The sequence below is a fragment of the Calypte anna genome, chromosome 17, assembly GCF_003957555.1.
Source record: "Calypte anna isolate BGI_N300 chromosome 17, bCalAnn1_v1.p, whole genome shotgun sequence".
Classification (NCBI taxonomy): Eukaryota; Metazoa; Chordata; class Aves; order Apodiformes; family Trochilidae; genus Calypte; species Calypte anna.
In genome coordinates this window covers 6763026-6776294 of record NC_044262.1, presented here as the reverse complement: position 1 = coordinate 6776294, position 13269 = coordinate 6763026, and the positions used below count along the sequence as shown (strand labels likewise).

General features: G+C 50.7%; 1 protein-coding gene across 3 annotated transcripts in view; it reads right to left on the bottom strand.

Moving 5' to 3' along the window:
- NR6A1 (nuclear receptor subfamily 6 group A member 1) overlaps positions 1-13269 on the bottom strand; it is a 66066-nt gene that overhangs the window by 10359 nt on the left and 42438 nt on the right. For 2 of the 3 annotated variants that reach the window (XM_030461474.1, XM_030461475.1), the window contains exon 3: positions 2077-2307. In XM_030461474.1, the coding sequence (XP_030317334.1) occupies positions 2077-2307 (231 nt within the window). Of the gene's footprint in view, positions 1-2076; positions 2308-8344; positions 8468-13269 lie in introns of those variants that run through there. The other variant, XM_030461476.1, reaches the window with a different exon arrangement.

The window sequence follows — 13269 nt, the reverse complement described above, 5'->3', positions numbered from 1 at the left end:
TTCTCTTTGCCATGCTTTTCCCTTTACTGGCAGCTCAGCAGAAGATGACAGCATTCCAGGACCTCCACAGCTCCTTGTGCCTCCTCTCCTGGGCTGTGTCCCCTCTTTTATCAGGTCCCAATCTCTTTCCCACCACGACCTGGCCAGACTTGGCAGCAGGCTCTCTCCAGCTGCACAGTGACCTTGCTGCTACTGGCCCTGCTTGGCACACAGGTCTGCAAGAGGCCCTCCTGAAGCAGAAAATGGCACAAAATTTAAAGTATTTTGTAGCAGAAAGCCACTGTTTGATTTTAGATCTCCTCAGCTCAAATCACCCCTGTCTGCCTTGGTGCTGGGGTTACTCAGTGGTTATATCTAGGGCTGATCCAAGGCAATGGGCAGAGCTGTGCAGCCCTTGGACACAAACCACATTTTCCTGAATCACAACCACTGTGCCAGGCAATGCAAACACCACAGAACCTGCCCTGGTGGTCTGCAGCTCTGCCAGCCCTGGCCAGCAGCACAGCGAGTCCTGGGGCACCTCAAGCACCTTACCAGGGCTGCAGTAGCTTTAACCCTTCTAACCCAAACTCCACCACTTCCACAGAACAGCCAGGATTTTTACTGGAGAGGCCAGACAGTGTTCATTGCAGCATGCTGAACAAGCCACAAACACAGGATATAAACCCATTATGGGCATCTTTCACATCATGTAAATCTTTTAAGATATAGCAAGGCAACAAACTCATTTTTAACAAACAAGGTTATTCATTTTCTATGAAGCCTCCTTTAAAAAAAAACATTGGTTACTCATTAAAAAGCTGTGACTGACAAAAAACTAAGCTGTCATGGTTAGCTCTCTGATTGCATTCAGGGTTTTGTATCTTACTGGAACTACAGCAGCAGTTTTTCAGGTTTAGAGGAATTTTTCTAGTTTTCCAAGATACTGTTGGGGACCTGCCGGGACAGGGGTGCGAGGGGCAGAAGGAGGGGGGGGTGCGAGGGGCAGAAGGGGAGGGGGGTGCGAGGGGCAGAAGGGGGGGGTGCGAGGGGCAGAAGGGGGGGGGTGCGAGGGCAGAAGGGGGGGGGTGCGAGGGGCAGAAGGGGGGGGTGCGAGGGGCAGAAGGGGGGGGGGTGCGAGGGGCAGAAGGGGGGGGTGCGAGGGGCAGAAGGGGGGGGGGTGCGAGGGGCAGAAGGGGGGGGGTGCGAGGGGCAGAAGGGGGGGGTGCGAGGGGCAGAAGGGGGGGGGGTGCGAGGGGCAGAAGGGGGGGGTGCGAGGGGCAGAAGGGGGGGGGTGCGAGGGGCAGAAGGGGGGGGGGTGCGAGGGCAGAAGGGGGGGGGTGCGAGGGGCAGGAGGAGGGGGGGTGCGAGGGGCAGAAGGAGGGGGGTGCGAGGGGCAGAAGGAGGGGGTGCGAGGGGCAGAAGGGGGGGGGCGAGGGGCAGTGCCCAGCGGAGCCCCCCCCGCACACCCGGGGCTGGGCAGGACGCGGCCGGTAGGGGGCGCTCCGCCACCGCGGCTCATCCGCGCGCGCTGCCGGTACCGTCCGCGGGGATCGGGGTTGCTTTATTTGGGTCCTTTTCACCCCAAACCAGCCGGGGGTCCTGAACACCCAGAACTAAAGTCTCCGGGTTAGGTGGTTACCAGGAACCAGGGGCTCTGCTCCCGCCAATAAAACTCCCCAAGATAATTTGTAATCAAAGCAGCCAGGGGATGAGCTTTCCATCTCAGCCCTCAGATGTGTTTTCTGTGGAAGATCCTGGTGGATTTGCAGTAAATTTATGGAAGTTTTAGTGCTCTTGACAGGTGACTTTCCTATGAATGATAGCCCTACAGGCATCAATATTACATTTTTAAAACATGCAGTGACATCCCTGCCTGGCAGCCAGGAAGGGTCCCTCCTGCCATCCCACCTGCGTGTCCCACGAGCAGCACCCGCTTCTGCTCAGACTCCTGTCTGCTGCCACTGAACAGAGACATCTCTGCTCGAGATGGGTGGCAATACTTCCACTTCCAGAGATTAAAAACTCAAAAAACTAAAGACTAAAGACAAGAGACACTAAATGAACCCCCCTCTGCCAGAGCCCCGTTGCCTTTACCTTTTCTGTTCATCCCCATCTGGAGGCATTTCAGCAGCCGGCAGTACTGGCACCTGTTGCGCTGCTTGCGCGACATGACGCAGTTCTTGTCCCGACTGCATCTGTAAACCCGCTTGTTGCAGATGCTCCGTTTGAAGAAGCCCTTGCAGCCCTCGCAGGAGATGATCCCATAGTGCAGCCCCGTGGCTCTGTCCCCACAGATCAGGCAGGTTCGCTGATCCACCCGCTCATCTGCAAGAGAAGAGGAAAAGCTTTGTAGGTAACCCAGCAGCTCCACCGAGCCACCAGGAGCTCTCCCAAAGGGACTGGGAAAGTTTTGGCACCCTGTGACATGCATGGACAGCACTGGTTTTGGCAGGGGTGAGAAGGTGGCTCCCCTCAGCAGCCTTCACCAAACTTGGTGCTGCCGTTAGCAGAGAGGAACAGGGACCTTGAGGGGAAAAAGGCCCTGAGGTGTCCTACCTCATCCCCACAGCTGGGTGTGCAAACACAAACCCTGTTGGGTAGACAGCAAAGAACACAAAACAGTCACTCCTCATGTATTCCCAGGGGCAGGAAGGGAAGAGGGACCTGCCACCTTCTCATTTCCTCCAGCAAAGCCTCACAGCACAAGTCACCACCCAGAACCCACGTGAACTGTGTTATTGACTATTACAGAAACAATGGCATGGTTAAGCCACAACAATGGGATTTTACTGTTCCTTTTCCAAACCTTTGGAAAGCTTTGGGATGGCTGAAAATGCAAATTGCAGGACTCCCAGCAAGAAGGGCTGTCACATTCAATTCAGGATCTTCAGACTCCAGCATTGCCCTGAGACAGAGCAGGGACAATGCTCAGCTCAATGAGCTGGAGGTGATCTCCATAGAGGCACCAACAGTGTCAGATGGAAAGGAGAAAATAAATGCTGGCTGAAGAGATCCAGGTAGTAACCCCATATGGATCCTCATGCCTTGCATCTGCACAGGGATGCCCAAGCCTTGCCCCACACCACCAGGCAGCTTACCCTGCAATAACACCAGCCAGGTGCACGGGACTGGAGGAACCACATTTCTGTCTTTTACTGCCACACATTCCCCAGCCTGTTTTGTTTCAGCAAAATGATGCAGACCTTGGAAACCCCAACATGAAGAGAGCACTGCCTTGTGAAGATGAGCTGATTCAAACCCACTCCAGCACCACAACACCCAACCTGGCTTTCCTCACTCAGGTTTGACCAGGCAGCTTTCCCAGATAAAGTTGTTCTTATCTGGAGGATTTTGGGAGCAGATGGAGGTATCAGTCACAGTGCAGCTCCCTGCAACCTCAGTGCAAGCCTAAGCAACCCAACAAACCAGGATGTAGCTTCTTACTACTGGAGAACATGTGAATGCAATAGAAATAAATGAGCCAAACGGATTAGGATCAGAAATTAAACCAGTTTTCAGTTACATGAGCCAAGCAAAAATCCAAACCAGCTGCTCTTATTCACAAGCAGCTTTCTCCACAGTTTCAACCCAGTAGAAACCGTAACCTTTCTGTATTAAACTTCACAAGGCTTGCAACAGCACAGCATGTCCATTTGCACTATTCTGCAAATTTCACTGCAACTGTTATAAAACCTTAAAATAATGAGATGAATGAAGGAAGCTCAAACTTTAAAGAAGCATTTGTGGTGTCATCACCACCCTGAAATGTTCCCAGTTTTACAGGACAGACAACCTCAGGTATGTGCTGCCGAGGAATGCTGGCAGGGATCAAGCAGGGGCTATCAGAGCATCTCACAGGGGCAGCAGCTAAACATGACTTTGTAGCCCCAATTGCATAATCTCCACCTTGAGCGATCTGATAAGCACAGGGAGGGGGCTGGGGATTAGCTGGGGACAGGAGTCCTCTATCTCCAAGGTTTTGCTCAGCCTCAGCAGCACTCCTGGCCCTCCCCCTGCTCCCCCCAGCAGTGCCATAAACCGGGGGCAGTGGCCATGCTGGCCACCAGGCACATCATGGGAGACACAAAGCCATGGGCTAACAGACAGGGCAGAAGGTGGAAGAGGACACTGAGGATGGCTGCAGCATCTTGTGGGGGGTCCAGGGCTCCCTCCCCAGCCCAGCAGGTGGGTGGTGTGGGATGGAGCTGAGGGCTCATCTCCAGGCACAGCTTTTTTGTTGTGGGAAGAATGGGACCATCGCCCTGCAGAGGTGGGAAGTCTGGATGATTACAGCTTGGAGGGACCAGAACCCTTCCCTGGCCACCCCGCTGGCAGGGTGCAAGTGGCCACACTCACTGCCCATGCCCCCTACCACAAACTGTTCCCCGGGTGCATGTGCAGGCACCATTCACTGCAGAGCAGTGGGACACACACACCCTGAACAAAGACACAGACCTCCTGCAACCCACACACCCCCTCCCTCAGCTGCCATTCAGGCACAACTGGGAGATAAAAAAATAATTACCCACGGAAAGTCTCGGGGTTTCAGAGGTTTAAGGACTCCTGTAGGAGCTGTGAGCGGGCCCAATGCTCTCCCACCCCCCCAACCCCTCCCAGCTCCTGACCTTTGCTGTGTTTCATCCTACTTAATGCAAGCGCCTTGTGTAGGAGAATGCTGGGACAGCCAGGGAGAACCACAGCAAACTTCACCAGAATGGTAAAGTATAGGCAATTTCAAAGCAAATTTGCACTGGAAGAACTCTGAACTCCCTTAACCTTGAAATTTCACTAGAATATCAAAACTCATGGCAAATATAGTAATGTTACAGCAATAGCCTGCCTGCTCACCCTCCTCCCCTTCTGTCACCTCTTGTCTCACTGATTCCTCTGGTTTTAAAAGCCATAAAAGATGAGGTAGATTAGGAAACAAAGCAAGTGATAAGATTTTTCAAATACCTTCCACATGTTTTATTTCAGAGAGAGATGACTGAGGATGCCCCCCCTCCCATCTCTATTTTCCTGATGGATCTTGCATTTAAGGAACTCATACATGGGATATTCTGGCTTTGTTCTCACAGCCCATTGTAGCAGGGGCCACTAAATCAAACAATTGCTGCTACGACAAAGCACTCACAAAAATCTCAACCTCATCTTGAACCCTGAAGATTTTTATGGCTACTCCCTCACTAACCCCTCCCCAAAGCCACATTAAAGGATGTATTGTTTTCAAAGGTCATGGTAGGTTTCATACCACATTTTAATACAATGTAAATTCTCCAAGAATATTATGATGTTTCACAAGAGTCAGAGAAGATGGTGTGAGAAAGAGAAGGAATCTCTCCTTGTTTATGTTTTATAAGACAAACAGTAGAAACAAGACATTTATTTTTTTAAAAGACTTGCTTTTCCCCACAGTGAAATGAGCAGCCTTAGATAATTTTTAGAAGAAAAATCCTAAGAATTTCCATAGGGAAATACCTTCCAATTCTGCTGAAGCACGCAGCAAAGACACAGACAAAAAATACTGACACACATGAATGAGAATATAAATCAAATGAGCAAAATAAACTGGAATGTGGGGACACAGGACCAGCCTTCAGCAAGCCTCCACCACTCCCACCTGTATCACTCCTTTGATAAGCACCCCAAGCAGATGAAGGGAATCACCCCAGAGTGGACCAGATGCTGCTTCATCCCAGCCACTCCCCACAGCTGTGGGAAGGATCACACCCACCCCTGGAGATGCACCAACAGCTCCCTTGAAAATAAGGCTGAGCATCAGTGCAGCCAGCCCATGGTGCTTTATAACACAGCAGAAACAAAGGCTTTACTTCCCAGAGTGAGGCCCAAAGCACAGGCACAAACCCTCATCCAAGCCCCCAGAGCAGACGGTGCTGGGATCCAGTCCTGCTAGAAAGTGAGAGGAAGGACACAGGGAGCTGCACTTGGAAAACTTCCCACTTAAAGGTGACTTACAGCTAAGAAAATCCTTCACAGCTGAAAATAAAAATAATATTACAGATGACGCTCGGCACTGCAATCATTTATATATTTAACATCTTTCCAAGTGTGTATCATTTGTTTTCCTGGTGATTAACTCACCCTATCACACACCCTCTAGCTGGGTTTAAATCTCAAGCTGCTAAATACCAGCTGTTTGGAAAGGGGGGGAGGCAGGGGGATCTCACACATGTGCTACTGAAATCCTCACAAAATCCTGCTCACTCTGATGATGTCTCAAACACAAACACATGTGTTAGGGTTTCTTCCCTCCTCTGCGCCCCTGCCCCCCCCGGGAACCCCTTTATCTTTCCTAAGCATTTTTTACATTGTAAATTTTTAGTCTCAAGAAAATAATCTTTTTCAATTCAGGACCGAGAGCTGAGGGGATTCCCCCCCTTGCTGCTCAGTGCTGCATTGTCCAAACAAGCCCACCCCCAAGCCCAGGCACGTTTGCCTAAGGGGCTTTTCTTTAACTTATAATCAATGAACACAGGGATTAAATTTTCTGTGCAGTGGTTGCTCCCTGGGCCGAGCCCTTGGCTAGGTGCACAATGGGACCGGGCATCCTGCTCCCTCATCAGACCCATGGGTGGGGGTCCCAGCCCCACACTGCATCTGGGGTGAAGGCAGCAGCTCCTGCCTGGCTCCAAGAGCAGATTGTGCTGCCCCCGATCAGACCGGGCCATGGAGAGAGCCTGAATAGAATTAACCCTCTCTGAACTAAAACAAAAACATTTGTGTGCCCAGCTGGGATAAAGGTTAATTTAAATGGACAAGCCTACTCAAGTCCTTAAAAAAAAAAAAAAAAAAAAAAAAAAAAAAAAAAAAAAAAAGGGGGGGTGTGGAAAGAAAGAGGCTGCCTGCAACCTTATTCTCTGTAAAAAAATGTTATACTTATGGAGACACAGCTGCATTTTAAGAGCATTGAAAAGAGCCCAGCATATCTCTGCCCTGCTCTCCCTCTCTAGTAATTAAATCCAAAACTCCTAGTCTTATTTCAGAGTCATTTTGTTTCTGCTAAAGAAGAGCTCAGTCGAAAGAAAACCCTCAGAAAATGCAGAAATCATCATTTGCTCTTTATTTGCATAGGTATAAATCAAGAGTGTGCAGCTGATGAAACCCATCACCCTTCCCCTCCGCGGCTGGGACCCATCACCATTTGCATATCAAAAACTCATCTGCGACATCCAACTTCTGGGGTCAGGGGGAGCCCCCCGGCCCTGCCTCCCCCAGCACCCCCATCCCGGTGCATACATCCCATGTCCCAAGAGCCACCCGAGGGACACTGCCAGCTCCTCACCCCGCTCCATTGTGCGGCACAGGGGGGGACGGGAGACAGGGCCTGATCCTTCTCTCCGGCCAGTTGTTGCACAAAGAGTTTGGAACAAAAGCCCACGGCACCAAAATGCGTCCCTGGAGCGGCGGTCCCAGCCCCGGGGTCTCCAGCACCGCACCCGGTTTGCAGATCGGCTCCGAGCACAGCAACCGCTCTCCCCAGTGATCAACTTTCTCTAATCCCATTTCAGAAAAACAAAGCTTTTTTGCAGGGTCCCTTGCTCCAGATAAAACCTGGTTTAGACTCCGTTTTGTTTTATTTTTTAGAAACTGACAAATTGACAAAAGCAGTAAGAATAAAACGTGACTTGCCTGACTGAAAATACTTTTCTTGGACCAATTTAAGTTCTCTAGATGTGCAACGACTGCGAATGATGGAGAATTAGGAAAATGTAAGGTTAAACCCGCAGCCAAGCCCAGCAGCCCCTGCCTACAAGGAGGCAGGGCCCAAGCACAACTACAGATAATGACTTTTCAAAATGTGGGTTACCCAAACAAGCGATGTGCTTTCCGTAAATATTTTGCCCTGATTCTCAAGAAGAGCTTTGTCACTGCCATCAACCACACGGAAAAAAATAAAAGGTTTAAAATATCAGTGAACTGGTACCAGTCCCAGGAGGGATGGAGCAGTGTTATCAAGTGCCTACATGACCTCGCTACTATCAATAATTAACAATACTAAAAAAAGCTCTTGCAGATGGTCAAAGGGATTAGGAACTTTAAAATATAAACAAATTAAGCCACAAAACAAACCAATACTTTTTTTTTTTTTTTCCCTTTAATTGCATAATCCGGCTGGCAGCCGTTGCCTGGGGTGTCGGCCAGCACCCCGCGCCTCGGGGCTTCCCCAGACCGGAGGAAATAAGAAAAAAAAAACACTCCACAGCCGTCCCGCAACCTAGTCCCGGTGCGGGCCCGGCCCCCGCATCGCCGCCGCTGTCCCCGCCGAACCGAGCTGTGGGACGGGGCAACCCCGGCCCCTCGCACCCCGCCCCTCCCGAACAAAGCCCGGACCCCCGCTCACCTTCCATGCAGGTCGAGTCCCGCTTCATCCCCCCCCGTTGTCGCCCCTCAGGGCCGCCTCATGGCGGCGGGAGCGAGGCCGCGGCTTCGGGCGGGCGGACAGCCCGGCTCGGCCATCGCCGCCGACCGGGGCCGGCCCTATGCTAACGAGCCGTGATGTCAGCGTGACCCGCCGGGCCCAGCGGGGCCGGACCGCACCCAGGTCCAGCCCCGGGACCGCCCCGCAACCGGGCCACGCCCACGAACCCAGGCCCGGGTACCCGCACCCAGAACAGACCACGCCTGGACCCCCAACCGGAGTTCTGGGTGCGGTTCCCCGGCCACCACCTTGGGTGTTTCTTTCACCCATTACCAAGACAGCCAAGAGAAAGATCTGCTGAGGTCGGGCAGTAACACACGTGGGGAAAAAACACAAGAATTTCCAGTGTGAAAAACATTTCTGTTAAGTATGAAATTGATGTCTGTAAGCTGGTAACGGGAACTGGGCAAAACCCCATTCTTAGTTTTAATGACGACTGAAATACAAGCTCAGGATGGACAGACAGGTCCTGCCAACACAACAAAGCCAACAGGGGCAGTACCAGGTGACAGGCAGAGCTTTCCACACCACACCAGTGTGTCAAGGGAAGGCACATGCTGTCCACCAGCCTTGCCTTGCCTTGCCTTGCCTTGCCTTGCCTTCTTCCCTTCCTTTACCTTCCCCTTTTTCATCCTCCTCTGGCATGAACTCACCCTTGGGCATTGCAGACTTCACATGCTGCAGACACAGGATAACCTGTCCCAGTGGCCAGCTGGGTTTGACCAAGCCCAGACCACCACTCACCACACTGAGGCATTTAAGGGAACAGCCAACAACTTTCCTGCCGATGCCCAGCTCAACCTGTGCTCCAGATGTCTACACTGACTCTGTTCAAAAGCCATCATCTGCTTCTGCTCCTCACCCTGAGGACTGCGGGGTGCAACCACGCTCTGAGAAATGGCCAACTTAAAATAAACAAGGCACAGAGGCAACAAAAGAGGTCATATTTCACTCCATCTCAAGCCTGAAATTTTATTGCTTTCTGGTGACATCCAGCAGTGCAAATAACCTCATCTGTGCACCAGAGCAGAGCTCAGCAGCACCCTCCTGGCAGCCTGGGCACCCTGCTCCAGCCAAGCCCACCAGGGAGCAGACAGTCCCTGCCAAACCCAACCCTTCAGCCATTCTGTGCACTCACAATCCCGTTGTAACCCAGGGTTTCTGCAGGAGCAGGTGCAGGATGCAGGACCAAGCTGTCACAAACTGCTCTGCCCTGGGCCCACTCTCCAGTTTACTTGTGCTCCAATCTGGGCAGTTGCTCTCTCAGCCCTTGACATCCTCTTCGGCTTGACCTCCCTTTTTCCTGTTGGAGGTTGCCCGGGCAGGGCTGTGCAAGGAGCTGCTTCCCTGCCCTGCCAGCACAGGGCCAGGGGACACGTCCCCGCTGCACTATTGACACAGCTGCTGACTATTGTGCAGCTCCCGGAGCTCCGCATTCCTCCTCCCATGCAAGCTCTCGGCTCAGTCCCGGCACCCCTCGGAGAGGTGTGACCAGAATGCTGAGTGATGGTTCTGTAGCACCGCCGTGTGATGTGCACACAGCGAGCTGAAATAAAGCAACTTCATCTCGGGACAACAGGCTGACACCAAGTTGCTCACACTGCTGCTGATGGGGCTCAAAACAGAAACACCCCACTCCCCCCCCCCAAAAAAAAAAGCCACTGCTTATTCAGAAACAACTGGAAGAGTAGACACAAACTGGCTGGGAGAAAGAATAATTGGCCAAACAATTCAAATCTTCCAAATTACTCAAAATTCATATTCCAAATTACTCAAAATTCATATTACATACACGTCACAGTTTGTCCATAATAAATCCTTAAGGGCAGGAAATAATTGCAGAGCTCTGGAACTGCTCTGTAAAATGAGAGGCCAAACTTGGAATGGGCAGAGGGCAAAAAAAGAGACGAGAAAGATTAATTCTGTCATCTGAACAAAAAAACCTTAAAGCAAGCCTGGTAAAAGAAAAAAGTCATGTGGTTGGTTCTTTTTTTAGTCTGAATCAGCCAATTTTCACCCCAAACAGAAAATCTGATGCTATTGCAACGTTCTGAAATTTTAGGTAACACCAGCTCATAACAGTAAAAGCCAAAATTGGACAAGTGACATCAGTACCTGCCCAGATTTATCGTCTTGACATCATGGCCATAAGGGACAGGCATGGGAAGCAAGAGGAAGACACAGAAGGATCTCCAGGGGGTGCCAAGAACTGGCTCTTTCCATAACCAACCAGGTCACAAGTGAGGACAGAAAAAACACTGCGTTTTGCTGCATTTTGCTGCAATTTGTCCAAAGTGAACTGCGGAGAAACAGCCCCCAGCTGGCAAAGCAGCCAGGAGATGGTGTGGAGAAGATCAGTGGCTACAAGTGTGGCAGGAGAAAGACAAAACAGGCATGAGAGTTGTGCCACGCTCTGCCAAAAGGCAGCCTGTACACATGTAGGAGTGCTGAGAGAGCTTGTCCTTAGGAACACATTCTCTATTTTCTTTTGGGACCATGGTTGTTTCTCCCAGGCTTTTCAGAACTGTCGAGCCCAGCCAGAGGCTAAGGCAGCACTGAAAGGGGTCAGATGCTGTCAGAGCACAGCCAGGGTGTTCTTCCAGGACACCCCCTGAAAACACTGCTGCTTGCCATACCTGATCCCTAAAAACCTCCATGAAAAACCCAGATTTGGGCAGAGAAGGGCTGGCAGGGCCCAGGGTAGGGGCTGCCCTCCCACCCACCCTCGCTGCACAGCTCCAGCCAGGCCTTGACCATTTTCATGACAATCAGGGCTCTGTTGTGTCCACACAGTTTGAGACATCGGCCCCTTTGTGTGTTGGGGCTGGGGACAACAAAACCCATCACATCTCCCTGAGCTGCCTGTGCCCCGGCTCACCATGGGCTGAACTGAAACACTGAACTGGTTTGGATTTCAAGTAACAAAACAGGGCATAAGCAAATGCCAGCACACAGCAAACAGTGCCATGGACAGTGTGTCTGTTCTGCAGTGCTGATGCTCTGAGCTCTGCACAGGTTTGTAAATGCAGCTGAGTAAATGTTATAAAATCAGCTTAGGGCACCTCAGGAGTGTGGACGTGACTGCTTCCAGCCACTGCAGTGAGAGAGCTGGCTCCAAGTAAACACAGCACACGCTTTCCCCAAAACCTCTGCTCCCCTCACCCTATGTATGCAGATAGTTCAGGGACAATACAAAAAATAGAATAACATTGCTTAGAGATGCCATGGAAGGAACTGCAAGAAATGATCACAAACATCCCCCGACTTCTGAGGAGCCTTGTGGTAAACGTTTAAGAATAGATGTGGGTAATTCCACTGCTCCCCAGCATTAAAACATGCCAGGAACGTGGCCTTAATAATTCTGGTGAAGGTATTCACTTGGTGTACATAAAACTAAGCATTTTCATCCTTCTTTCTATTTTGATGGGTTGCTGTGTAAAATGAATCTTATCAAAATTCCATTTTTATTTGTTTATTTATATTTTTATTTGCCTGACCACTGAATTTGCTGAACCAGCCAATTGAGTGGCTTGCAAGAAGCTTTTCATTGCATCTGCCTTGCTGGGTGACAAACAGTGGAGACCAGCTCTGTGTAACAGAGGAAGAAGCAGGGGGGAGATTAAGGGCTCCTTAGAGAGAAAAAAACCCAAAAAAACAAAAAAACAAATGGGACTGTAGGCATGAGGAGTATATGGCTTTACTGCCTTCGTGGGCAAGTACAAGAAAGGAGAATTGCAGAGGGAGAAGCTTTACATTTCTATGAGCAGGCAATCGAGCTCCTTTTCAAACCCTTTGCAGAAAGCAGGATGACTCCAGCCCAGGAGCATCTCCGGTCACTCCCTGTACCTCACCTCGGGCACGCAGCCTCAGAGCATTCCAGAAAACATGGGGAAGACCTTGAGCTGGCATCGCCCCCTTTGGAAGGGCAGGAAAAGCTTTGTGCATCAAACTGAGGAGCCAAAAGCTTACGGCTTACATCTAATGCAGCGGCACCAACCACAGTCTCTGCTGCAGCCCCACGGAGTTTTAACAATGCTAACAACAGTTTGTTGTGAGAGCTGTATTATTATTATTATTATTATTATTATTATTATTATTATTATTATTATTATTATTATTATTATTATTAATCGTTCTGAAATACTGATTCCAGGTAGTAGCAACAATTGCCGGTACCCCCAGCAAAACAAATAAACAGCCAGAGGACATTTCCTCACACCTCAGGTCAGCAAAACAAAGAGGAAAAAAGGCTCCGAGCTGGAGCTGCGGGTCCTACAGCCGGGGGCACCCCTGTCCCCGCACCGCAGAGCCCCCCGGGGCAGGGCCGGGACCACCCCCGCACCTCGGGCCGGACAGGAGAGGGCAGCACCCGACTGAGGGATGGGTGAGGGGGTCCGCTCGGAACCTGCACTGTCAGACCTTCCGACGGCTACAGACCAAGGGCTGAAAATCAGCTCTGCCTGTCTCAGGAGCTGCCACCGCCAGCCCTGCTCTGCCCCTTGCCCGGGATGATCCGTAGGTGACGAGATCCGCTGAGGGCTTGTCGGTCCTTAGGTTTTAGTTTTACTACAATTAATTTTTCTGTTATTAGGAGTAGCTATTTAAAATGTTTCCTCCTTTTTCTTTTGCTATTGCGTTTAACTCGATGTTTGTAATACTATTTTCTTGTTTTACAGGAAAAGCTGAACAGAAATGTCCTTCCAGAATTTACAAGAGCAGAAATAAGAGTGTGGAGGAACTGCCTGGCATATCCTGAATATAGCCCCAGACTTGCCTTTTGTTCTCAGGTAGCAGCCCAAGAATACATCCATTCAGCAACCAGCATATTCCACTGAAAAAAAGAACAT